The sequence below is a fragment of the Pristis pectinata genome, chromosome 13 (genome assembly GCF_009764475.1).
Source record: "Pristis pectinata isolate sPriPec2 chromosome 13, sPriPec2.1.pri, whole genome shotgun sequence".
Taxonomy (NCBI): domain Eukaryota; kingdom Metazoa; phylum Chordata; class Chondrichthyes; order Rhinopristiformes; family Pristidae; genus Pristis; species Pristis pectinata.
In genome coordinates, this window is record NC_067417.1 from 49,256,821 (window position 1) to 49,281,243 (window position 24,423).

General features: G+C 51.3%; 1 protein-coding gene across 2 annotated transcripts in view; it reads right to left on the reverse strand.

Annotated features, from left to right (window-relative positions):
- Window positions 1-23,832, reverse strand: part of slc38a7 (solute carrier family 38 member 7) — a 45,575-nt gene extending 21,743 nt beyond the window's left edge. For both annotated transcript variants that reach the window (XM_052028167.1, XM_052028166.1), the window contains exons 1-8: window positions 23,702-23,832; window positions 19,567-19,951; window positions 15,105-15,303; window positions 13,070-13,220; window positions 9,615-9,713; window positions 9,061-9,118; window positions 4,648-4,762; window positions 1,528-1,675 (exon numbers count right to left, since the gene is read on the reverse strand). In XM_052028167.1, the coding sequence (XP_051884127.1) occupies window positions 1,528-1,675; window positions 4,648-4,762; window positions 9,061-9,118; window positions 9,615-9,713; window positions 13,070-13,220; window positions 15,105-15,303; window positions 19,567-19,818 (1,022 nt within the window). In that variant the 5' untranslated portion in view covers window positions 19,819-19,951; window positions 23,702-23,832. The remainder of the gene's footprint in view (window positions 1-1,527; window positions 1,676-4,647; window positions 4,763-9,060; window positions 9,119-9,614; window positions 9,714-13,069; window positions 13,221-15,104; window positions 15,304-19,566; window positions 19,952-23,701) is intronic.
- Window positions 23,833-24,423: the final 591 nt, after the last annotated feature.

Here is a 24,423-nt window from a genome sequence, read left to right on the forward strand (position 1 = left end):
GATGAGAGGTGACTTGATAGAGGTGTACAAGATGATCAGAGGCATAGATCGAATGGACAGTCAGAGACCTTTTCCCAGGGCGACAATGGCTAACACAAGGCGGCATAATTTTAAGCTGATTGGAGGAAGATATAAGGGGGATGTCAGAGGTAAGTTTTTTTTAAAACACAGAGTGGTGGGTGCGTGGAACGCACTGCCGGCAGAGGTTGTGGGGGCAGATACATTAGGGACATTTAAGAGACTCTTAGATAGACACATGAATGATAGAAAAATAGGGGGCTATGTGGGAGGGAAGGGTTAGATAGATCGTAGAGCAGGATAAGATGTCGGCACAACATCGTGGGCCGAAGGGCCTGTACTGTGTTGTAGTGTTCTGTGTCCCCGGACTCCCGCTCTCCTCTTTATACTGGTCATCTCTCCACTCAGACCTGATGCAGGGCTTCAACCCGAAACATCGACAATTCCTTCCCCCCACAGATGCTGCTCGACCCGCTGAGTTCCCGCAGCAGATTGTCGCTCCTCCACCCACGTCTGTTTTGAGCAGGAGACAGAGGTTCACTGACCAATTTATTTACTGAGGAAGGAGGGACATCCAAATGGGTTCCCCTCTTGTCCTTACTGAGGTGTGCTTAAGGCACATCAAAGATGTCAGTAATCAGGCAGAAACTACCTTCTCTGTTGGGAGAGTCTAGAACGAGACCGAGCTCAGCCAGTCAGGAGTGACGTCAGAAAGCTGGCAGCCTGCTCCACTGGGGGGGTGTGTTGGGGTGGGAGGGCAGTGAAATGAAAAACCCAGGCACACGATGAACAGACCCTCGTTATATTACAGGCCCTCCCTGGGCTGGAACACCCAACCTATGGACTCCTGCGCAGACGGACCAGGCGACTCTCAAATTCTCGACCCTGTGAACATTTTTGTGAACCCTTAAACAATTTTTTGAAACAACTCAGGCTTCCCAAACTTCACAGGCGAGGGCAAGGTGGGTTTGGAGTGAGCCAGTGCGGCGGGAGTCTGACCGTACGGCCGGATGCTGCTGACGTGGGGGTGATCCTCCCGGTGGGAATCGGTGGTTTGAGCTACTGTGCGGGGGCCCTGACTGGCTGCTGCAGGCATCATCTGCCGAGTGGGAACAGGGCGTTCCCCTGTGCCTCTCCCCCTCCCTCCCCAAGCCACAGCAACATGGAGCAGCACCAGGAGCGCCGTGCAGACTTGCTCACTGAGTTGGTGAGGCCGGCTGCTCCTCCTGTTTCCGTGACCCTCTCGCACACACTGTGTCGCTCATCCCTGGACAGCTCCCAGGAACAGAGACCCCATCATAACCTGGGGACTGTCCGGAAGGGTTACGGAGTACAGGCGAGTCGCAGTTGAGAAACCAAATCAGCCGCAATCTAAGCCAACGATAGCAGGGCCAAATGGCCTCAGCCCTCCCCCCAGCACAGACCCTGCTGTGGCAGGTCAAGGTGATGAACCCAACAGCAACTCAAGCCAATCCCGTTCCCGGCCCAGGACGCACATGGAGGCCTCACCTGCCGCAGAAGTGAAGGATGGGATAGGAGGTGAGCACGCAGAGGATGATGGAGGCCCGAGCGACGGCCACAGAGACGTCGGCTGACGGGTAGGACAGCAAGACATCGACGTTCACACTGGAGCCGAAGGTCAGGAAACCACAGACACCTGCAGAGAGATTTGGTCAGCGGTCAAAGGTGTGTGTTTTGGGGGGGTGGGGGGGGGGGGGTCATGGGTCAGTCCGACACCTTTCAACGCACACGGACATCAAAGGTGTGGGGAGGGGGAGGAGTGGGGGCCATCAGACACCATCCAATGCACACGGGCATCAAAAGGTATGGGGGTGGGGGCTGTGGGTCAGTCAGACACCATCCAACATACACGGACATCAAAGGTAGGGGTGTGTGTGTGTGTGGGGGGGGGGGGGGGTCCTGTGGGTCAGTCAGACACCATCCAACATACACGGACATCAAAGGTAGGGGTGTGTGCGCGTGTGTGGGGGGCGGGGGGGTCCTGTGGGTCAGTCAGACACCATCCAACATACACGGACATCAAAGGTAGGGTGTGTGTGTGTGTGTGTGTGTGTGTGTGTGTGTGTGTTTGTGTGTTTGTGTGTTTGTGTGTTTGTGTGTTTGTGTGTTTGTGTGTTTGTGTGTTTGTGTGTTTGTGTTTGTTTGGGGGGGGTGTCCTGTGGGTCAGACACCCTCCAATGTACACGGACGTCAAAGGTGTTGGGGCAGGGGGGGTCCCTATGGGTCAGTCAGACATCATCCAACACACATGGACAAAGTCTACAACGAGAATGTCCACGACTTACAACTGGTCACCACTCACCTCCCCGAATGCTCTGCCAACAGATCCTGCACAGGTTCAATTCAGAGCAAAGTCTCAAACGCTCCCGAGGCAGATACAACACTAGGGGGACAAAGGAGCCCTCCCCCTACACCGTCCCACCACGGGCCCCAGCTCCACAACACCCACGACCGCAGCGTTTCTTCTTCTCCTCACCACACATGCAAACTGACAACCTGCTCGTCTGTGAGGGAGTTCCACAGCCAATCAGAATTGGAAGAAGAATACCCAGACTCCCATCCAAGATGCCTGCTGCCAGTTCGGTGAAGCTTCTGCCCCAACAGCCCAGAGTGGATTTTAAACCACACCTGGGAAAGCAGTTCTGCGTTCTACACGCTGCTTCCTTCAGCCTCCCGAGAACGAATTATTGATCCTGACGTCAAACCTCCCTGCAATTGGCTGGTGACCCTGCTCTTTCACCGCCTGCAGTAGGGTGTTCCGTCAGTCTCACTGCCCCTCCTGCAGCCTGTGTTCACTGCAACCTCTCTCATCTGCCGTGTCTGCAGCCAATGTCATTGGTCCCAGCAGCAAACCCATTCTCCAGTCACCTCTTCCTTCCCCCTCCTCCACCGCCGAGAGTGAGGCACAGCGGTTCACGTCTATGGCATCAAGTACAACATGGAGACGGGCTTCTGACCTTGCAACCCCTTCGTTACCATGCTTACTTGTGTACAACCCCACAACCTCTGTCCTGTTCACCCACCACTGAAACCCCCACCTTTGCTGCCTTCACATCTGACCATTCCAAAGTTCCTTTGGTCAGTGTCTCATTTTCATGATGTTGAGTTTCAAAAATCAATCAGTCCTGCCTTCGCCAACCCACCCACCTCCCAGTCCAATATCTTCTCCACTTTTCAAGCAACACACAAAATGCTGGAGGAACTCAGGGGGTCGGGCAGCATCCGTGGGGGAGAATGGACAGTTGATGTTTCAGGTTGGGACTCTACGTCCGGACTGAAAGATAGAGGGGAGATGGTCGGTATAGAGAGGCAAGGGAAAAGGGGCGGAACAAGAGAAAACTTGAGGAAAAAGGCAATGATGCTGGAGGAACTCAGCAGACCAGGCAGCATCCGTGGAGAAAAGCAGGCAGTCAATGTTTCAGGTCGGGACCCTTCTTCAGGACTGAAGATAGGAAAAGGGGAAGCCCAATATATAGGAGGGAAAAGCAGAGCAGTGATAGGTGGACAAAAGAGGGGAGGTGGGGTGGGCACAGGGTGGTGATAGGTAGATGCAGGTAAGAGATGGTGATGGGCAGGTGCGGGGTAGGAGGGGAGAGCAGGTCCACCAGGGGATGGGTCAAAGGTAAGAAGAGAGAGGGGAAAAAAAACGGGTAGAAAAAAAAGAATCTAGGAAAGGGAAGAAGAGAAGCAAGGTGGTGGGGGGGGGGGGGGGGGGGCAGGGAATGGTGTGGGGAAGGGTGGGGGGGTTACCTAAAGTGGGAGAATTCAATGTTGATGCCGTTAGGCTGCAAGGTTCCAAGATGGAAAATGAGGAGCTGTTCCTCCAGTTTGCGCTTGGAACTCGAGGAACAACACTTCATATTCCGCCTGGATGGTCTACAACCTGACGGCGTGAACATCGAATTCTCCAGCTTCCGGTAACCTGCTCCCCCTCTGTCCCAAATCTCCCTCCTCCTGATCTACCCAGTTCCTCCTACACCCACCCCAGCCCCCATCACTTTCCCCTCTTCCACCCAGTCCGTCTGCCCATCGCCCCCATACCCCTCCCACTGGGTTTCCCCCCCCCCCCCACTGTCCTCCCCACCTCCCTCCCTCGTTTCCAGGCTCCACCTTCCTCTCCAATCAGATTCCAGCATCTGCAGCCCGTTGGTGCCTCCACCTATCACCTCCCGGCCTCTGTCAGTAGCTCCACCCTCCCCTCCTCCGCCTGTCCATCACCCCTCCCCACCTGGATCCACCTATCACCTGCCAGCTCTTGCTCCAACCCCTTCCCTCACCTCTTTAGACTGCCCATCTCCCCTCTATCCTTCAGACCAGATGAAGGGTCTCGACCCGAAACATTGACTGTTCATTTCCCTCCGCGGACGCTGCCCGACCCCGAGTTCCTCCAGCGGTTTGTTTTATGCTCTAGATTCCATCGTCTGCAGTGCCTTGTGTACCCAAGATGTCCACCCTCCTCCCAACTCAATCCTACCCCGATATGGATTGGGAATTTCGTGTTCCTCGGCCCCTCACTCAAAGGTTTTGTTTGCTCCTGCGAAGCACAGGGGAGGGGGTTTCTCTGTTAAGTCCACACTCTCTCGGTAGCGGGGTTCATGTGTGTCGTACCTGTGCCCGTGTACACGAACAGGCAGACCACAACGGCGGCTGTTACCACCCAGCCCCAGCGTTGCACCGTCGGCCTCTCCATGCTGTTGAACACCGGGACGCTGCTCACGTGGCACTGAGAGAGAGGCAAAGAGAGAACTTAGCCACAAGAGTCACCACACAGAACGGCCCTCGAGCCTTCCCTTTCACAATCTCTCTCCACATCAGGGGAGGAGTTATTGGCCGCCACTCATTACAAACCCACAGCCATCTTGGCTACACTCCCACTCGGTCCCCTGCGAAGACTCCACGCTCCCACTTCCTCCTCCTCTGTCACATCTGATCCAATGATGGGACTTTCCTTACGGGTACCTGAGACATCTTCCTTCTTGCTGAACCCCAAGCTCCACCCCACCACAGTGCAGTGCAGGAGGTAAGTCCTCAGCCACATTGCACCCATTTCCTGTCCCCCTGCTCTCATCACCCTTCCTCACAGACAAACCAAGGGCAAAATTCCCCTGGTCCTCACTTTTATCTCCACCATCCTGCTTAGTTAATGCACCTTCCTTTGCAACGCAGAACAGTAGAGCACAGGAACAGGCCCTTCGGCCCACAATGTCTGTGTCGACCACGATGCCCATTTCAATTAATCCCAAATGCCTGCACATGGTGTGTGTCCTTCCTTTCCCTGCCTGCTCATGTGTCTGTCTAAATGCCTCTAAAACATTGCTGTTGTATCTGCTTCTACCACCTCCCCTGGCAACATGTTCCAAGCACCTACCAGAAAAGAACCTGCCTCACAGAGCGGGGGAAAGAACCTGTCTCACAGAAAAAACTCCTCGATTTCTGCCACCTTCCATGGAATTCCACCCCTGGACACATATTTCCCTCCCCTTTCAACATTTTGCAGGGATCACTCCGTGGTCCACCCTTCCATCTCCACCAATTGCTCCCCCTCGTGAAACTTTCCCATGGAACTGCAGGCAACGCAGCGCCTGTTCCTCCACCTCCCCCCTTCTCACCGCCCAGGGACACAGACCTTGCAATGAGGCAGCCATTCACTTGCCCTCCTTCCAATCTAACGTGCTGCATTCAGCATTTATCGTGTGGTCTCCTCTGCATCTGAGAATCCAAACGCAGACTGGGTGACCGCTATGCGGACAACCAGCCTTCAGTCTGCAGAACCAGCCCCGAGTTTCCGGTTGCCTGCCAGTTCAATTCACCACCCCTCTCTGACCTGTCTGTGAGCTCCTGCACTGTTAGAACAAGACCCAACGTAACCTTGAGGAACAGCACCTCATCTTCTGGACAGGTTACAGGCTTTTGCATCCAACAGCTTCAAGTAACTCGTGCTCTCTGTTTGTTTAACAGCTGGCTGGTTGTCCAGTGAGTAACCAAGCAGTAACATTAGGTCAACTTTTCTCTCTCCTTTAGCAAGACCTGACTTGTTAAGCAGTCCCTACAGCCTGGCGTTTTGCTTTCCTGTATCTCCTCACTCTATCTACACTCATCTCACAGACTTTACATTTACATTCAAGTTATCTTTCTCTAACTGCCTTCAGCAATGCATCAACCAGGTTACTGCATCAACAACCTATCCCCTGGCTTCACCCTATCAAAGACACCCTTCGTCCCATACATCCCTTCCTACTCTCTCCGCAGGTTAAAGCTAACTTAGACTCTCTCTGTCCCAGTTCTGATGAAGGGTCTTGGGCCCGTAACATTAACTCTGTTTCCAGTAACACTTGCCTGTGGCCGAGTGGTTAAGGCGATGGACTAGAAATCCATTGGGTCTCCCTGCACAGGGTCAAATCCTGCTGAGTACACGTCAACTTTGTGGGCAGGCACGGTAGTGTAGCGGTTAGCGTAACACTATTACAGCGCCAGCGACCCGGGTTCAATTCCAGCCGCTGTCTGTAAGGAATTTGTACGTTCTCCCTGTGTCTGCGTGTGTTTCCTCCGGGTGCTCCAGTTTCCTCCCACATTCCAAAGACGTACGGGTTAGGAAGTTGTGGGCATGCTATGTTGGTGCTGGAAGTGTGGCGGCACTTGCGGGCTGCCCCCAGAACATGCTACGCAAAAGATGCATTTTGCTGTGTGTTTCAATGTACATGTAACTAATAAAGATATCTATCTATCGATTTCCACAAACGCTGCCTGACAATGTTCCCAGGGTGTTCTGCTTTTATTTTTTTTAAAAAAAGATTCACACCAGATGCTTCTCTGTGACTGGAGGTCTGAGTGCTCTGTTCTTGAATCCAGTTCCCCCTCCAACACACTGACCAGACACAGACCCTGGTTACAAAAAGGCAAAACTAATCTTCCGAGGACACTAAAGTTCAGCACTGCCCGAGACCACAGCAGTGTTTGACGGGGCTGATCCTTCTCCCGCAGGCTCAGGCACTCTCCCCATCCACCACCAAAGCTGCCAGTTTAATTCACCATCTCCTTCTGACCTGTCTGTGGGTTCTTGCACTGTTATAACGAGACCCAGTGTAACCTTGTTGACATCCACCTTGCGACACTGGCCTGCCACCACTGAGCGACAGCACTGCTCCACTGATCTAAACACCAGCAGAGCTGACTGGAATTCTCCACAAAGTGCTGGTTGAATTGGTGTACCGTCACATGCATTCTGTGGTCCATTGAGCCAACCAATTGATGCAGAATTCTCCCCAGAATGAACCCTGTAGGCAGCGAGTCACTGACTCAACACCAGCTTCTCCGGTCTAACGCTGACACCACTCGTCCCTGGAATCATTCTAATAAATAATTTCTGTATCCTCCCTGGGATCTTCGTGTCTGTCCCAAGAGCAGTGACCAGCATTGGATGTCTGAACCCTGTTTTGCACAGGCTCAGCACACCCTCCCTGCTTACGTACACTGTGCCGCTGTTTAAGAAGCCCAGGATACCTTGTGGTATACTAAGCCCTCTCTCGACACACCCTACCCACTTCAAACGTTGTTTTGCAGCAAGATATGGGCCAAAGACTGGGAATCAACAGTTGTTATGGTGCACAAGTATGGAGAGGTGGGTGCAGGGAAAAGAAAGAGGGGTTACAATACTGGGATCAGCAAGCACTCTGCCTGGGCTAAATGCACCCTTTGTGTGCCTAGTTTTATTCCCTGCACCTGAAGGAATATTGGGGCTCTGGAGAGGAGCCGACCAGAATAATACCAGATCTCAGGGCGTTGGCACCAGGATTCGGTCCATGGGCAAGGGGTTCTGCTGGAATAAACCCCAAAGAAGGGAGGCAATGTTTTCAGAATGCAGACATTCAGTAGGTCAATTTGCACAACTGATTGGATGTAGATGGAGGAATGGTAGGACCACAAAGGACAAGGAACTGGGAGGGCTACAGAGCACTCGGCATGGTGATAGTCACAGAGTCAGTTGTACACCACAGGCCCTTCAGCCCACCACGTCCATATCGACCCTTTTGACCACCCACACTAATCCTTTTTACCCACATTAGGACCATATCCTTCCATGCCTTGCCTATTGAAGTGTCTGTCTAAATGTCTCTTAAACATAGTGACTGCATCTGGAGGCTAAAGAAATTTGGTATGACCCCTTTGACCCTCTCTAATTTTTAATTGATGCACTATAGAAAGCATCCTATCCAGGTGCATCACGGCTTGGTACGGCAACTGCTCTACCCGGGACCGCAAGAAACTGCAGAGAGTTGTGGACACAGCTCAGCACATCATGGAAACCAGCCTCCCCTGAATGGACTCTGTCTGCACTTCTCGCTGCCTCGGTAAAGCAGCCAACATAATCAAAGACACTACTCACCCTGGACATTCTCTCTTCTCCCCCATCTCATCAGGCAGAAGATAAAAAAGCCTGAAAGCACGTACCACCAGACTCAAGGACAGCTTCTGTCCCACTGTTTTAAAACTATTGAACAGTTTCCTAGTACGATAAAATGGACTCTTGACCTCACAATCTGTCTCATTATGGCCTTGCACCTTATTGTCTGCCTGCACTTTCTCTGTAACTGTAACACTTTATTCTGCATTCTGTTATTGTTTTCCCTTGTATTACATCAATGTACTGATGTGATGAAATGATCTGTATGGATGGCATGCAAAACAAAGTTTTTCCACTGTTCCTCAGTACATGTGACAATAATAAACTAACTTACCATTTTCCCTTCTCTGGCAGCACGTTCCAGATACCAACCACTGTGTAAAAAAAAACTTACTCCTCAGTCCCCTTTAAAGCTCCTCCCTTTCACCTTAGACCCATGCCCTGTTATTTGTTATCTCCGTGCCTGATACCTCCCACTGCAGGACTCCCAACTTCCTGCTCTCTGAAACTCTGTTAATTCAGCTCCTGGACCACGAGCGAGGACACAGAGAGCTTCGTTCATTAGAACTAGTGAGCAGAAGCCGGTGAGGCAAAACTAACCCGACGGGGAGAAGGAGTACCTGGAAGCCAAAGCAGATGGTTGGAATAGCATTGAACACCGCCATCCAGGAGGAAGGGCTACGAACAGAGGAAAAGATGGTTAACCCTTACTGGCAGCTCGACAACCCACCATCTCCTTCCCATTGCCCAACCCCGACCTCAGTAGTAAGGCACTGCCCTCATTCTGTGCTGTACGCCAGCCCAATGGGAAGTCAGGCAACTTTCTTTGGGCTGTTATTGCCCAGGGCTGCCACAGCAGGCGTACAGAGCACAAGCTGTGCTCTTGTTTCTCTGTACAATTCCCCCTCAGCTACACATGGTTTGGCCGAGAACAGAAACTCCAGGTGCGTAGCTCGATTCGCGCATGGAGCAGGGAGCCGCGCAGGCTCCGGGCACGGAAAGAGACCGCTTGAGCCACGTGCCGCTCCTGCTGGAGCGGTCCCAGTCCACATCCGTTCCCCTCCCACCTGCTCTACGTATCCCTGCATTTTGTAAAAGGTGGCACGTTCTCTGGCTGAGCTGCCCCTCGCTGAAGCACACGTAACAAGCCAAGTGCCAAGGAGACAACACTTACCTGGTGGGGATGTCCCCAGTATTGATGCCTTTGTCTGGCCAGATATACTTAATGATAACTATAATGGTCACATACCAAGTGCCCAACACACTTAGGGTGCTAGAGAGAAAGGAAAAATAACAGTCAAAACAGGGCCAACCTTGGCTGTATACATCCCAACAGGGAAGGTGTTAAAAGGCTGCCAAATAGTAAAAAGGTTCAAATCCAAAGCTGCTTAACCTCAATTTGAAGCCTTTGCTTGGATAAATTGCTTCATCCTTTAATGGGATGGAAGTTCTGGTAAATGGTACGCATGTATTCCAGGTACAGTGTCAGTAGCGACCACCCCAGTTAAGTGAATCATGGTTTGATCAGTCCCAATGCTGGACTGCTGTGCAAGACCTGCACAATATTATTGATTCAATCCGAAAACCAGCCAGAGACTTTGGGGTCTACCTTCCATTACGGAACAGCAGCTGGTCAGGCACACAAACCCTCACAACAGGCACTAGTCTGGATTGGATCTAAGCAAAGGAACAAGTAGTGTACAAGCTGTTCCCGACTTAAGAACATACAATTTATGGACATCCCCTACGTAGGAATGAGCTCCCATAAATATCATGTCCGATGTACATACAAACGTTTGCTCCTACATATGGCAGTATTAGTTTCTTCCCTCTCTCCACTTTTAGTAATTATTCTTTCTTGTTATTATGTGCTTTTGATGCCATTTGTTACAATACTGTGGAGGTGTGATCACCATAGAGTGATTTTTGTGTATTTTCCGACTTATGGACAAAAATCGACCCATGAACATCAGTGAAAACAGAATCCGTCGTTCCCCAGGGACGGCCTGTGTTCAGGTTCAAGGGCCAAACCATCTGGGTCCCCTTCTCCAGCACCACTTCCCCCCACCCGTCCCCACACCATAACCCCACCTCACCAAACAAGCAGAGACAACCGACCCACTCTGCGGATTAATCAACACCACTCTCAACTATCCAGGACGCACAGACTGAACAGCTGCAACGGAATTGATGGGGCGGAAGAGGGAGAGGAAGTGGTTGTGCTTCAGTAGCCAAGAAACCAGATAGGTGGAGGGATCAGACACCACTCTGTCAAGCACTACCAACTGGGAGCTTCAGTTTGGCAGGAAAGTGGATCAAGGAGATGCAATATTGGAGAGCGAGGCACGCAGGTCAGTACAAGAAAGTGGTTAACAGAGGCGTCAAATGTCACACTGAAAGCTCGATTAGAATGGAGAGTTAAAATAATGAAGGCACAATGGACAGGTACATGGATAGCAAAGGTTTATAGGGATAACTGGGCAAACAGGACAAGCTTAGGAAGGCATTTTGGTCAGCATGAATGAGTTGGGCTGAAGGGCCTGTATCCGTGCTGTATGACTCTATAACGACAGCCTCATTTACTGAGTTAGATGCTGTTGGACTGCACCAAGAGGACACGGCACAATATCGCCTCCACCTTGCCCCAGCTCCAAAGATGGGTTTGTGAAGATGCCCAGTGCTGAAGGTTACATTGCCCTTGCCCTGTTGTAGGTCTGCTGAGCAGGGTCCACTCCGCGTGGTAACTGAGCCTGATCAACCCGTGGGGTTGTCTCAAGAATTTGGCCCTTCACTTCCAACTACTTCCACCTTGTCTCAAGTGTTCCCTGGAGACACAACGTGTTCTGACAGGTAGTCCCACAGAGGACACAAAAGGGGAAGGCAGGGGGTAGGTGGAGAAGGCGAGTGAGGCCGAGACCGTTTCAGTGGGCGCAGGGTCTGTTGACCTGGTTTGGAACAACTGATGAGCGATTCGATAAGGGGTGGTTTTGGTACTTGGAAAATCCCAACCTAAGACAACGAGAAAAGCTGCAAGATGATGGAGCAAAGGGGTCGGGGAGAGGGGCAATTGGAGATAAGATTAGTGAGTCAATCAACAGTGGAGGTGACTACACGAATAGTCTCAGCCTTCTGGGGATGAGCAATCCGATGGGCTCCTCGCCTCTGTGGAAGAGGAGGGTTCTGGGGGGGATTTAAAGAGGCCATGCCGGGGGCGTTAGAACTACGGAGCTGAAGTCGAGAACTGCAATGGGGTGGGGGTGGGGCCAGTGTGTGAATGGTTCAATGGGGGAGCAGCCTAGGTCTGCTCAGCAGATCGAGCGCAGCCCATCATCAGGGACCGAGGACGAGAAGAGGCAGAACCTCGGGGGTGAAAGGTCAGACAGGTGGGGAGATTGCCTAGGTAGGGTGATCACTTTGCGAAGCACCTGTGGTCAGTCCACGGGGCTGACCCCGAGCATCTCATTATTTGTCACTTCAATTCCCCATCCCACTCTATTGGTCTGTGGCCTCCTTCACTGTTACAGTGAGGCCCCACACAGGCTTGAGGAACAGCACCTCATCTTCTGTCTGGGCACGTTGCAGCCTCCTGGACTCTACAACTTCGGGTAGCTTGATTTCCCTGTCTGTATCAGTCATCCATCTGTGACATCAGTTCAGTTTGTTTCTTTTCCATTTTGTCTTTTTTCTCTCTGGGAGTGGAGGATGTTCCCAGCCTGACCTGCTAGGCACATCCTCCTGCTTTGCATTTCACAACTCCTACATCCTTTTGTCCACATTCTCACTCTCTAACTGCTCCCATTCACTCACTGACCAGATTACCCTGTTTACAGCTTATCCCCATGGTCACCCCGGTTTTACCCTGTCAGAGACAACCCTTCCCCACCCTCCCTGAATCTTAACAATCTTCTTTTGTCTTCTTCCCAGTTCTGACAGAGGGTCTTCTGTTTCTCTTCCCACGGATGCAGCCCGACCTGCTGAGTATTTCCAGCATTTTTTGCTTTTGTTTTAGATTTCCAGCATCTACAAGTTTTATTTTTTTGATTTTCAGATCAGTTTGGGTGATAGGTTTTGAGAACACAAGGTAGGTAGAACAAGAGATGAGGGAGTGGTTTGAATCACGATTTGAGATGCAATAAAAGGTATGGTCAAAGGCCACTGGTCCAAGAGGGGAAGGTACGAGCACAGGAAAACCGAGGAGGAACAAGAGGGATGATCGGCGACTCAATTCACAGGTTGAAGGAGGAGATTGTGGCAGAGAAAAGGGAAAGGGGAACAAGGTGGGATTTGGAGTCGCCGTGTTCAGGGGGACCTGACAGATTGGCTTCAACGAGAAGCGAAGGGCACATTAGAGATTGGCAACCTTTTTCCCCCACAAAGAATGATTAATATGAGAAATAATATGGGCAAAAATCCCAGCTTATTGTTGAACAGCGAGATGCCGGACGTAGAGGGAAGGCTGATTAACATTGCCGCTGCACTCCACACCACTTCTACTTGCATCAACCTTGTTAACCACTGCCCTGGCAGAGAATGGCTTACATCACAGGCTGGGAATCGAATACACCGCTTGTTCCATCCATTGGCACAAGGACCAACAAGTCCATCACTCAAAGCAGTAAAATCACTAACCTGGCATACTTCTGGAACCCAATCTCTTTGGGGATGGAGAGAGGTAGGATGACCAAAATGGAGATGACAGAGATGGTGAACTTACGGTCACTGTACCAGTGGCCGTTGACAGAAGCATCCCCTTCAGGAGTGTGCATCAATGCTGCGAGTACTGCAAAGGCAAAGCACATCATTCAAAACCTTCCCCACACAGAATATCTCCCTCAACACATTTGTTTAGGTTTGGACAACAACCCAAGGGTCAAGGTATAGGGCAAAGTACTCTCGGAGAAAGATCCTTGCGTCACTTTAGGCCTGGTCTACTGATCGAAGTACATTCTCACCTGATTCAATGCTCCAGCTAAACACCACGAACAGTGTTACATCTTGAGGATCAATGTACTAGTTTGACTTGTGCACACTTCACGGCCTGGTACATAACCAACTGCTCGATGCTTTTCTGTGGGGTCTCACTGTGCACAAATGGGCTGCCACATTCCCTCTTTAAACAGTGACCACAGTACAAAATGGAACTTTATTGGGAATAAATTGCTTTGGAACCTCTAGAGGTCAGAGAGTACACAACAGCATCCTAAATTCTTTTGCTATTACAGAAGCATGTTTTTGTGACTGCCCACTTTTACAGCAGCAAATGAAACAATAATGGCACAAATTTCTTCACCCCCTTATACTAGAAACAGGGCAGCATTCCTAAGCCAGTGATCCAAGATCACTCTCTACCCCACCCATGACGCTGTTTCCACCAGCATCCTGCAGTGCAGACCCACTTCCCCGATGACAAACATCACCAGGTGCAGCCCAGTGTCTGTTACCACACAGAATGTGTGCCCTAGAACGTAAATGATGGGGCTGTAAAACTAGCCTGTGTGTGTACATAATCCACCATCTGCAGGAATCCTGCTCGAAGCATCTGGGCCAGTTTAACAATTTTATGTGAGCTTCAGATTTAGTAAACGTGGCACGGGGTAGATTTACTGGGTGTTCAGAGTAATGAAGGGACTTTGACGAAGCAAATAAGGAAACCGCTTCAAGCAGATGTGCCTGAAGAGGACACAACTTTGTGGTAGTTGTCAAAAAAACTACTGGCAGGCACAGTAGTGCAGCGGTTAGCGTAATGCTATTACAGCGCCAGCGACCCGGGTTCAATTCCGGCTGCTGTCTGTGAGGAGTTTGTACGTTCTCCCCATGTCTGCGTGGGTTTCCTCCAGTGCTCCGGTTTCCTCCCACATTCCAAAGACGTACGGGTTAGGAAGTTGTGGGCATGCTATGTTGGCGCCGGAAGCGTGGCGACACTCGCGGGCTGCCCCCAGAACACTCTATGCAAAAGATGCATTTCACTGTGTTTTTCAATGTACATGTGACTAGTAAAGATATCTTAAAACAAAATATTAACAAGTTATGATGATTTAGAAAGTACCTGAAAGAAAGGTGGAAGCAGATTCGATAATAAGTTTCCAAAAAATGGATAGATATTTCTAAAGGGAACATTGCCAGCATTATAGGGGCAGAACAGTGGAACTAGTTGGATAATATTTAAACAGCCAGCACAAAGATGGGCAGAAGGGGAATGATAATGTATCAAGGGGTGTGATAGTGAAGTGGTTAAGTTACTGGATCGGCAGCCAGAGGTCTGGCCCACTGTATCCACAGACAGGTTCAAGTCCCACCAGGGCAGCTGGGGATTTCAAATTCAAGTGCTTAACTGGACACGCAAATGTCTCCCTCGGTTCAGTCAAACGAGAGTGAACAGTAACGCCTCGCTGGTGACGTCTACGTAACGCGAATGAATAAGCATTCTGTGCTGCAACACTTGACTCATTGGGAGGAAAGAAAAGTAATCCCTGTGCTGAAACGGTGAACCCCTCTCACCACAGGTGCTGCCTGAGACTTGACAGACAGTTTAACCAACTCTCAAAGCCCACCCAGCTCAAGGTGGCTGGCGATCCCACTGCACCTTCCCGTGCCAGACCTGAACTGCTGCCCACCCTCTGACCCTGCGCACAAGGTTCACTGCCCAACCCCCCCACCGACTCACTCTTGTCCAGCTGATCGCCAACTATGATCAAGAACGCGATGCAGGTGCCGAAGGTGTAGACGGCGATGAGGATGTCGCAGACCGTGCCCACCACCTGTCCACAGGCTTCCCGCACCACCTCCTGGTAGGTGGCCTTACCGCTGACTTGTGAACAGTACGCCAGAACCACCAGGCCAGCAATTATGAACAGCAGCAAACACTGCAAGAAAACCACAACACGTTTAAACATCAAGAGCTGATTACCAGAGGTTTGGGAGACTCCATTCTCACAGATAGAATAACTGCAATGAACTCTTGATCTCTCAATCTACCTCGTCATGGCCCTTGCAGCTTATTTGTCTGCCTGCACTTTCTCTGTAAGTGTAACACTATATTTTGCATTCTGTATTGTTTTTCTTTTTGTACTACCTCAATGTATGTGCGTATGGAATGATGTGTCTAGATGGCACGCAAACAAAAGCTTTTCACTGTATCGTGGTACATGTGATAAATCATAAACCAATTACCACTCCCACCCTAAAACACTAAAATTTCTCCAAAAGCTATGGGGCAGCACATTGGTACAACTGCAGAGCCACTGCCTCACAGCTCCAGAGACCCCTGGTTTGATCCCGACCTGGGGTGCCGTCCGTGTGGAGTTTGCACATTCTCCATCACCACGCGGGTTTCTCCTCAGATGCTCCGTTTCCTTCCACATCCCGAAGACGTGCGGGTCAGTAGGTTGACTCGCTGCTGTGAACTGCCCTCAGTGTTTGGGTGAGGGGTAGAATCCGGGGGGGGGGGGGGGGGGGGGGGGTGGAAGTTGATGGGAGAGTGGGGAGAATAAAATGGGGATCAGTGGGGGTTCTTTCATGAAATTCTGCACCCTTTTTTCTCCAAACTTTCCTGCGTCCTCACCACAAAATTCAGCATCAGAAGTTTGCAAAGGAACATCTAAACAAGCCTGATGCATTTTGGAAACAAGTCTTGTGGACTGATGAAGTTAAAATAGAACTTTTTGGCCGCAATGAGCAAACTTTTTGGCTGCAATGTTTGGAGAAAAAAAAAGGGTGCAGAATTTCATGAAAAGAACACCTCTCCAACTGTTAAGCACGGGGGTGGATCGATCATGCTTTGGGCTTGTGTTGCAGCCAGTGGCACGGGGAACATTTCACTGGTAGAGGGAAGAATGAATTCAATTAAATACCAGCAAATTCTGGAAGCAAACATCACACCGTCTTCTAAAAAGCTGAAGATGAAAAGAGGATGGCTTCTACAACAGGATAACGATCCTAAACGCACCTCAAAATCCACAGTGGACTACCTCAAGAGGCACAAGCTGAAGGTTTTGCCATGGCCCTCACGGTCCCCTGACCTAAAAATCATCGAAAATCTGTGGATAGACCTCAAAAGAGCAGTGCATGCAAGATGGCCCAAGAATCTCACAGAACTAGAAGCCTTTTGCAAGGAAGAATGGGCGAAAATCCCCCAAACAAGAATTGAAAGACTCTTAGCTGGCTACAGAAAGTGTTTACAAGCTGTGATACTTGCCAAAGGGGGTGTTACTAAGTACTGACCATGCAAGGTGCCCAAACTTTTGCTTCAGGCCCTTTTCCTTTTTTGTTATTTTGAATCCGTAAAAGATGGAAATAAAAAAGTAATCTTGCTTAAAATATTAAAGAAATGTGTCATCTTTAACTTTATGCCTTTTGGAAATCAGGTCATCTTCTATCCGCTTAGCTATTCACAGTAGCAGAAATTTTGACCAGGGGTGCCCAAACTTTTGCACGCCACTGTATAAACCAGTGAAGTACTAAGAGCTAGAAGAAGCATTGAACCAAGTCCCAGTTTGCCTCCTCACGACATGCAAGATTGTGTGATGCCGTTTTGAGGTGGGTTACGTTCTGTGTATGAATTAGTTCCAGAAGCCTGCTCTGCCACAAGACCACAACTGATCTGAACGTACTCCCAACATTCATTCCTGCCAACTCCAGTAATCTTTCTTCCCCCATCTATCCCTGAACTGGCAACAAACAGATTCTTTGCTCATTATCATTGTTTTTGGGAGTTTGTCCTTCTGGGGACACATGGATGGCCAACTGATGGAGCCTTTCTGGTAAAGACTTTCCCTGTGACATGGGTAGCGAGCTGTTGCAGTCTCCTGATTGCCCTGGCTGGTGTACCATGTGATGACGTTTGCACCACGTCTATCTTGCGTCACACAGACACGGGTCTAGTGGTGGTAGCGCCCAAGCAGGGCTGGTAACAGATGAGATTTTCCACACTTCAGCTGAAGTTCCACCCTTGCCAGGGGCTTTGCCACCTGAAGTGGAATCAACAGCCTTCCTAAACTCAAACACTGAAGGTTCCACATCACTCGGGTAACAGTAGAAGATCGGGCCTGGAAAGGCCTGCCTCGGAACCAGGATGGCTCCAAGTACTGCTCCTACCCCATTTGATAGGGAAGGGGACAGTCTTACTGACCCTGCCTTTAATGACAGTACAGAATAGAGATCTAAAGATATATCACTAAGTCCACATCTCAGCAAATCAAAAGCTTTCGCCAAAACAATAAAAACTACCTCAAAGTTTTTTTTGGCCCCACTTAATAAATTGATGCCCTAATTGCAACTGGGGGTAGCCCTTAAGGAATCATTTTGTCAGTCGTTAATCAAGATTGCATCGGACGATCTTTTCACAAGAATCTTTGTGAATGTTCTTGGCACAATGGACCCAATAGTAATGGACCTCCAGTCATGCAAGGCATGGAAGGAAGTTTTCTAACACAACAATCTTCTCTGAAGCAAGGACGTCAGCCATCCCAGCAAAGACTTTGCTGATGTGGGCATCTGGTTGGGACAGATGGCCACACTGCCAAGGAGACTGGATGGGGTGATATCTGAGGCCAAAAGACCTCAGTTTGGGACGTTAGTGAAAGGGAAAGCCTTCAGCACCCATTACAACCAGTGGGAAACTGTACCTGACTATATTATTGCAACCCTTCACATAGACAATGGCAGTTTGACAGGAGGCACCATTGTCACAGCAAAGGCCACAGAACCGTGGATCATCCTGTGCATCGTCACCCAATGACACTTGTGGGTGTGGCATGCCCCAGTCTCTACCCTTCCAGAACTAGCCTACAGAGTCCCCAATGGAAACGCAGTGGGTGACATGCCCTCACAAAGTACAAAAGCTGCGTCTCATTGAGTCAACCAACCAACCTTTTTGGGAGCTGGCCAGGTTTCCGAAAACTGATACAGGAGTTGTTCTCAAGCCATGAAAATTCGAGTCCGTTTTCCCTTGACAGGAGGCCCTGCCCCTGGTAGAAGTGATACTGTCTTAAACACCTGAACTTATGCATCACTGCACCATCGCACAAAATATGCGAGCCTTTGATTTGGTGGTGGGGAGGGCAGCTGGCGAGACAATTAGAAGATAGAAACCAAGTGTTTTCCGTCACTTTCAGCTCTGACAACTATCCATTTGCAGGATATCTTCAAACTTAAGAACAGAAAATGTCAGCCACAGAGTCCTTCAAACTTGCTTCACATTCAATATGCCGTCAACTTGCCCAGACCCATAACCCATCTATGTTCTCTGCACCTTCCCCTCAGCTCACTTCCCCACCCAGCTCCGTAGCACCAGGGGTCTGGGATAAGCTGCACTCTCTCTAGTCAAAACCATTTCTCTCGATGAGAAATAGCCAAGGTCCCAGCAATGATTGTCAAATCACCCACTGTTAACCGTCTGCAAACCTGGAGAGAATTATCCCCACTATATCCTCCTCAGCACCACACTGGCATACATGGAACCAGAGCTGATATAAAGTCAGAGAGACACAGCAGGGGAACAGGCCCTTCGCCCACCAAGTCTGTACTGACCATCAACCACACATTTACACCAATCCCATTTTATTCTTCCCACATTCCCATCAACTCCCCCCAGATTCTACCCCTCACCTACACACTAGGGGCAGTTTATGGAGACCAACCAACTTACCAAACTGCACAGAGACTCAGAGTAACAAAGCACAGAGACAGGCCCTTCAGCCCAACTCGTCCATGCCTACCAAGATGCCCGTCTGAGCTCATCCCATTTGCTCGCATCCCTCTAAACCTTTCCTGTCCATAGGAAATCCATCTTTGGGTTGTAGGAGGAAAACAGACCACCCCGGGGGGCGGGGGGTGGGGGGGAACCCACATGGTCACAGGGAGACCGTGCAAACTCCATGCAGACAGCGCCCGAGGTCAGGATTGAACCCGGGTCTCCGGAGTTGAGAGGCAGCGGCTCTACCCTAGTTTGGGAATTGGATACCAAGCTAATTCCAATGTTCCTGATGGAGAAGCACTGGTTTCCCATCAGAGCCTCTTGTTAACGGCCCAGGTGAGGCTGAAGGGTACGCAAAGTGCTCGAGGGGGTCTGGAATGGTTTGAAGACCCAAGTCGGCAGAGATGAACCCACCCAGAATTGAACAGCTTACCATCTGCAGGACTATCCCAGCCACCACTCCTCCTGCCATGTAGAAGGCATAGGGGAAGTTGAGCAGACCCGCGCCGAGCGCGGCGTTTACCACGATGAAGACTGCGGCATAGGCCGGCGTCCCTCCTCGCTTCCCTGGGTCTCCCGGCCGGTCGGCGGGCGAACTCGGCAGGAGGCTGGTCTGCTCCCCAGGTTTCCCATTCCAGCCCCAGTCCTGTTGGTCACTGTTCACCGTCACCTCACAGCGGGCCATCCCCGTGCACTGCCCGCTGCTTCAAACGGACTAATAGACACAGCCTCCCGGTCAGCACGTCAGACTGCCGAACTTAAGCATCCAGAGAACTGAAAACGATGGGATTCCCTCCTTGGCGTTTCACCCTCAGCATCTGAAAAGGAAGGGGAGGGGGGTGGGTCAGAGAAAGTAAACCAAATCCTGCTATAACCAAGAAACACACTGTACAGTTTTCTCTGCCCCCCTCCACCCAAGTCACTACACACTTACACTTCCCTATCAGACTGCACTGCCCGAAGAGGTGGTGGAGGCAGGTACTCTCAACTGCATTTAAGTAGCACCTGGACAAGCATTTGAATTGGCAAGGGATAGACAGCTACGGGCCAGGTGCTGGAAAGTGTGTACTTGGGTGCTTGACCGTCAGCATAGACATGGTGGGCCAAAGGGCCTTTAACTGAGAGAAACAAAGGACTGCAGATGCTGGAATCTGGATGACAAACACGAATATGCTGGAGGAACTCAGCAGGCCGGGCAGCATCCGTGGAGAAAAGCAGGCGGTCAACGTTTCGGGTCGGGACCCTTCTTCAGGACTGGAGATAGGAAAAGCGGGAAGCCCAATATATCGGAGGGAAAAAGCAGAGCAGTGATAGGTGGACAGAAGAGGGGAGGCGGAGTGGGCACAGGGTGGTGATAGGTAGATGCAGGTAAGAGATGGTGATGGGCAGGTGCGGGGGAGGAGGGGAGAGCAGATCCACCGGGAGATGGGTCAAAGGTAAGGAGAGAGAGGAAAAAAAGGCTAGGAGAGGGGAGAAGAGAAGAAGCATGGGGGGGGGGGTGGAAAGACCCTTTTAACTGTGCTATATTGACAGCAACCTTTCTTCTCTCAGAAGATTATGGGCTCAAAGTGCCAGCCCAGAGACTCCAACACAAAATCCAAGCTGAGAGCATACTTTTCTCATTCTCTCTTCTCCTACTTCCATCGGGCTGAAGATACAGAACTGTGAGAACACGTACCACCAGGCTCAAAAACAGCTTCTATCCCACTGTTAGAAGACTCTTGTGCGATAAAGATGAACTCCTGATCTCTCAATCTACCTCGTCATGGCCCTTGCACCTTATTGTCTGCCTGCCCTGCACTTTCTCTGTAACTGTATCACTATATTCTGCGTTCTGTATTGTTTTCCTTTTGTACTACCTCGATGTACTTGTGTCTGATGGCAAACGAAAGCTCCTCACTATATCTTGGTACATGTGACAATAATAAACCAATTACTGTACTGCACTGTCAGAGGTATCATGATCCAGATGGGATATGAGCACACCCCCTCTCCCCATGGCCCTGTGGTAACTCTCCCCAGTGTCCTGGTCGGTACTCATCCTTCAATCAGCATCATTGACTGTTCTGATGAAGGGTCTTCAGTCTGAAACTTTAACCCTGTTTCTCTCTCCACAGATGCTGAGTGTCTCCAGCTTTTTCCATTTTTATTTCAGATTTCCAGCAGCTGCAGTTTGTTGATTTCCACTAACAGTTTATCTTCTTGATTGAACTGATGATTATGGAAACTTGCTGATGTGCACATTAGCTGGAACTTCCTCACTTTACAACAGCAACCAGAATACATACAAGCCAAAGTCACACAGCACAGAAACAGCCCACTGAGTCTATGCCAACCATCAAGCATCCATTTTATTCTTGCCATACTGGCCTCAGCTTCCTAAGATTCTACCCCTCACCTACACACCAGGGACAATTTACAGTGGCCAATTAACCTACCAGCCTGCATGCCCTTTTGATGTGGGAGGAAACCGGAGCACCTGTGGGAGACCCATACAGTCACAGGGAGAACGTGCAAACTCCACATAGACAGCAGCTGGGGTCAGAATTGAACCCGGGTCACTGGAGTGCAGCTCTACAGAAGCACTTACTTTGCTGCAAGCAGGTTTGGAGTGCACCGAATTTGCAAAAGGCACTATGGAAATATTTTTCTTTTTAATGAACTGAAATTCTTGAGTGGTTTTAACATCCTGTTGCTGAGCCTCCTGTCTTTCTACTGTCTTGTATAATTTATATTGTGTGTTGTCTGTACTTATGTGTCCATGTTGCTGCAAGCAAGTTTTTCATTGTACTGTACCTCACCATACTTGTGCACATGACAAAGCACTGGACTTGAAACCATGTGACCAGACATGTGACCCCCCCACAGCAGAGATGCTCATTCTCCACCCCCTTTTTCTATATTTTTTTCTTTAAAAATGTTGAGCAATGCTAACAAGAGTTCACAAAATCACAGAACAGCTGCAGTGAGGAAGACGGCCATTCCGCCACTTGAGTCTGTTCCAACTCTCTTTTTCTCTGGCTAGCCCCACTGCCCCACCCTCACCATAAACCTAGCCAACCTAACCTCTGGCACAGCAGTCTAATGAACCTGCACTCCCTCTACAGTAAGTATATCCTCTTGGCTAAGCAGCCCAAAGTAAGTGTGATCTGACCAAGTCCCTGTATAACTGCAGCAAGACATCCCTGCTCCTGTATATCAAAGCCTCCTACAGTGAAGACCAACATGCCTTCTGAAACCGCTTGCTGCACCTGTACGTTTGCTTTCAGCGACTGGCGTACAAGGGCACCCCAAGCCTCTTTGTACTCCAGACTTCTTAATCTGCCTTATAAAAAATAATGCACCTCTCTGATTTTCTTCCCCTCCCCCCCCATTCGTTAACTTCACATTTATCCAAGTCAGGTTGCAATGTGCCCTGTTTATGTCCACTGGCTCAATCCAAGCCCTCCTCACAATCCCACCAGTCCAGCGTCCCCCAGTACAACCGGTAACGTTACACTGGGTTTCCTCAAGCAAGTCACTGATACATATTGTTGAATGGCTGGATGGGAGCACCGAAATCAGGCCATCCCCACCAGTCACTGCCCGCCACGGAGTCCCTTTGATCTGTGGACTGGGGTTGCGGTTGGGGGGGGGGGGGTGGGGGGGGGGGGGGGGGTGTTGGGGGTTGGGTGTTGGTTGGGGGCAGGGGTAGGGTGGTTGGGGTTGGGTGGGTGGGGGTTGGGGGTTGGGGTTGGGTGGGTGGGGGTTGGGGGTTGGGGGTAGGGTGGGTGGGGGTTGGTTGGGGTTGGGGGTAGGGTGGGTGGGGTTGGTTGGGGTTGGGGGTAGGGTGGGTGGGTGTTGGTTGGGGGTAGGGGTAGGGGGGTTGGTTGGGGGTAGGGTGGGTGGGGGGTGGGTGTTGGTTGGGGGTGGGGTGGGTGGGTGTTGGTTGGGGGTGGGGTGGGTGGGGGTTGGTTGGGGTGGGGGTTGGTTGGGGTTGGGGGTAGGGTGGGTGGGGGGTGGGTGTTGGTTGGGGGTAGGGTGGGTGGGGGTTGGGGGTTGGTTGGGGGTAGGGTGGGTGGGGGGGTGGGTGTTGGTTGGGGGTAGGGTGGGTGGGGGTTGGGGGTTGGTTGGGGGTAGGGTGGGTGGGGGTTGGGGGTTGGTTGGGGGTAGGGTGGGTGGGGGTTGGTTGGGGGTAGGGTGGGTGGGGGTTGGGGGTAGGGTGGGTGGGGGTTGGTTGGGGGTAGGGTGGGGGTTGGTTGAGGTTGGGGGTAGGGGTAGGGTGGGGGTTGGTTGGGGTTGGGGGTAGGGTGGGTGGGGGTTGGTTGGGGTTGGGGGTAGGGTGGGTGGGGGTTGGTTGGGGGTAGGGTGGGGGTGGGTTGGGGTTGGGGGTAGGGTGGGTGGGGGTTGGTTGGGGTTGGGGGTAGGGTGGGTGGGGGTTGGTTGGGGTTGGGGGTAGGGTGGGTGGGGGTTGGTTGGGGTTGGGGGTAGGGTGGGTGGGGGTTGGTTGGGGTTGGGGGTAGGGTGGGTGGGGGTTGGTTGAGGTTGGGGGTAGGGTGGGTGGGTGATCCCCCGCCCAATGCACTCACCCAGCACCAGCCACCGAACTGCCCCGCCAGCGATCCACACTCACTGCCCCCGGACGCCGGCTCCGCGTCAGGTGATCGCCGGGGTGTCACGCTCACGTGACCGGGGAGGTCTTCCCCACGCGGGGCACGCTGGGAATTGTAGTGCGCCGCCCGTGACGGCGCATGCGCCCGGCGGGTCGACGCGGGCCGGTGGCGGGACGTGGCGGCGGTGAGTCTGCTGGTAAAGTCGCCGTGACCTGAGTCTCCTGGGGCCGTGATCAGCCTCTGTTACCCCCCGCCCGCCCCCCAGCCCCGTTCTCTTCAGTCTTAGAACTGTACAGAAGGGAAACAGGCCCTTCGGCCCACCCCGTCCGTGCTGACCAAGGTGCCCGCCTGAACCTGTCCCATTGGCCTGCACTTGGCGCCCGTCTCTCTCAACCTTTCCCATCCCGCACACTGTGTAGCCGCCCCCACCTCCTCCTCCTCTGGCACCTCCTTCCACCGCCCTCCGTGTGAAAACTCGGCCCCTCACATCCCTTTAAATCTTCCCCCTCTCACCTTAAACCTTTAGACCCACCCTGGCAAGAAGCTTCTGATTACCTACCCCGTCTATATGCCCCTCATCGTGTTATAAACCTCTATAAGGTCACCCCTCAGCCTCCTACGTTGCATTGAGAATAAACCCAATCTCTCCTGATAACTACAGCCCACCATTCTGGGCAGTATCCAAGTGGATTTCCTTC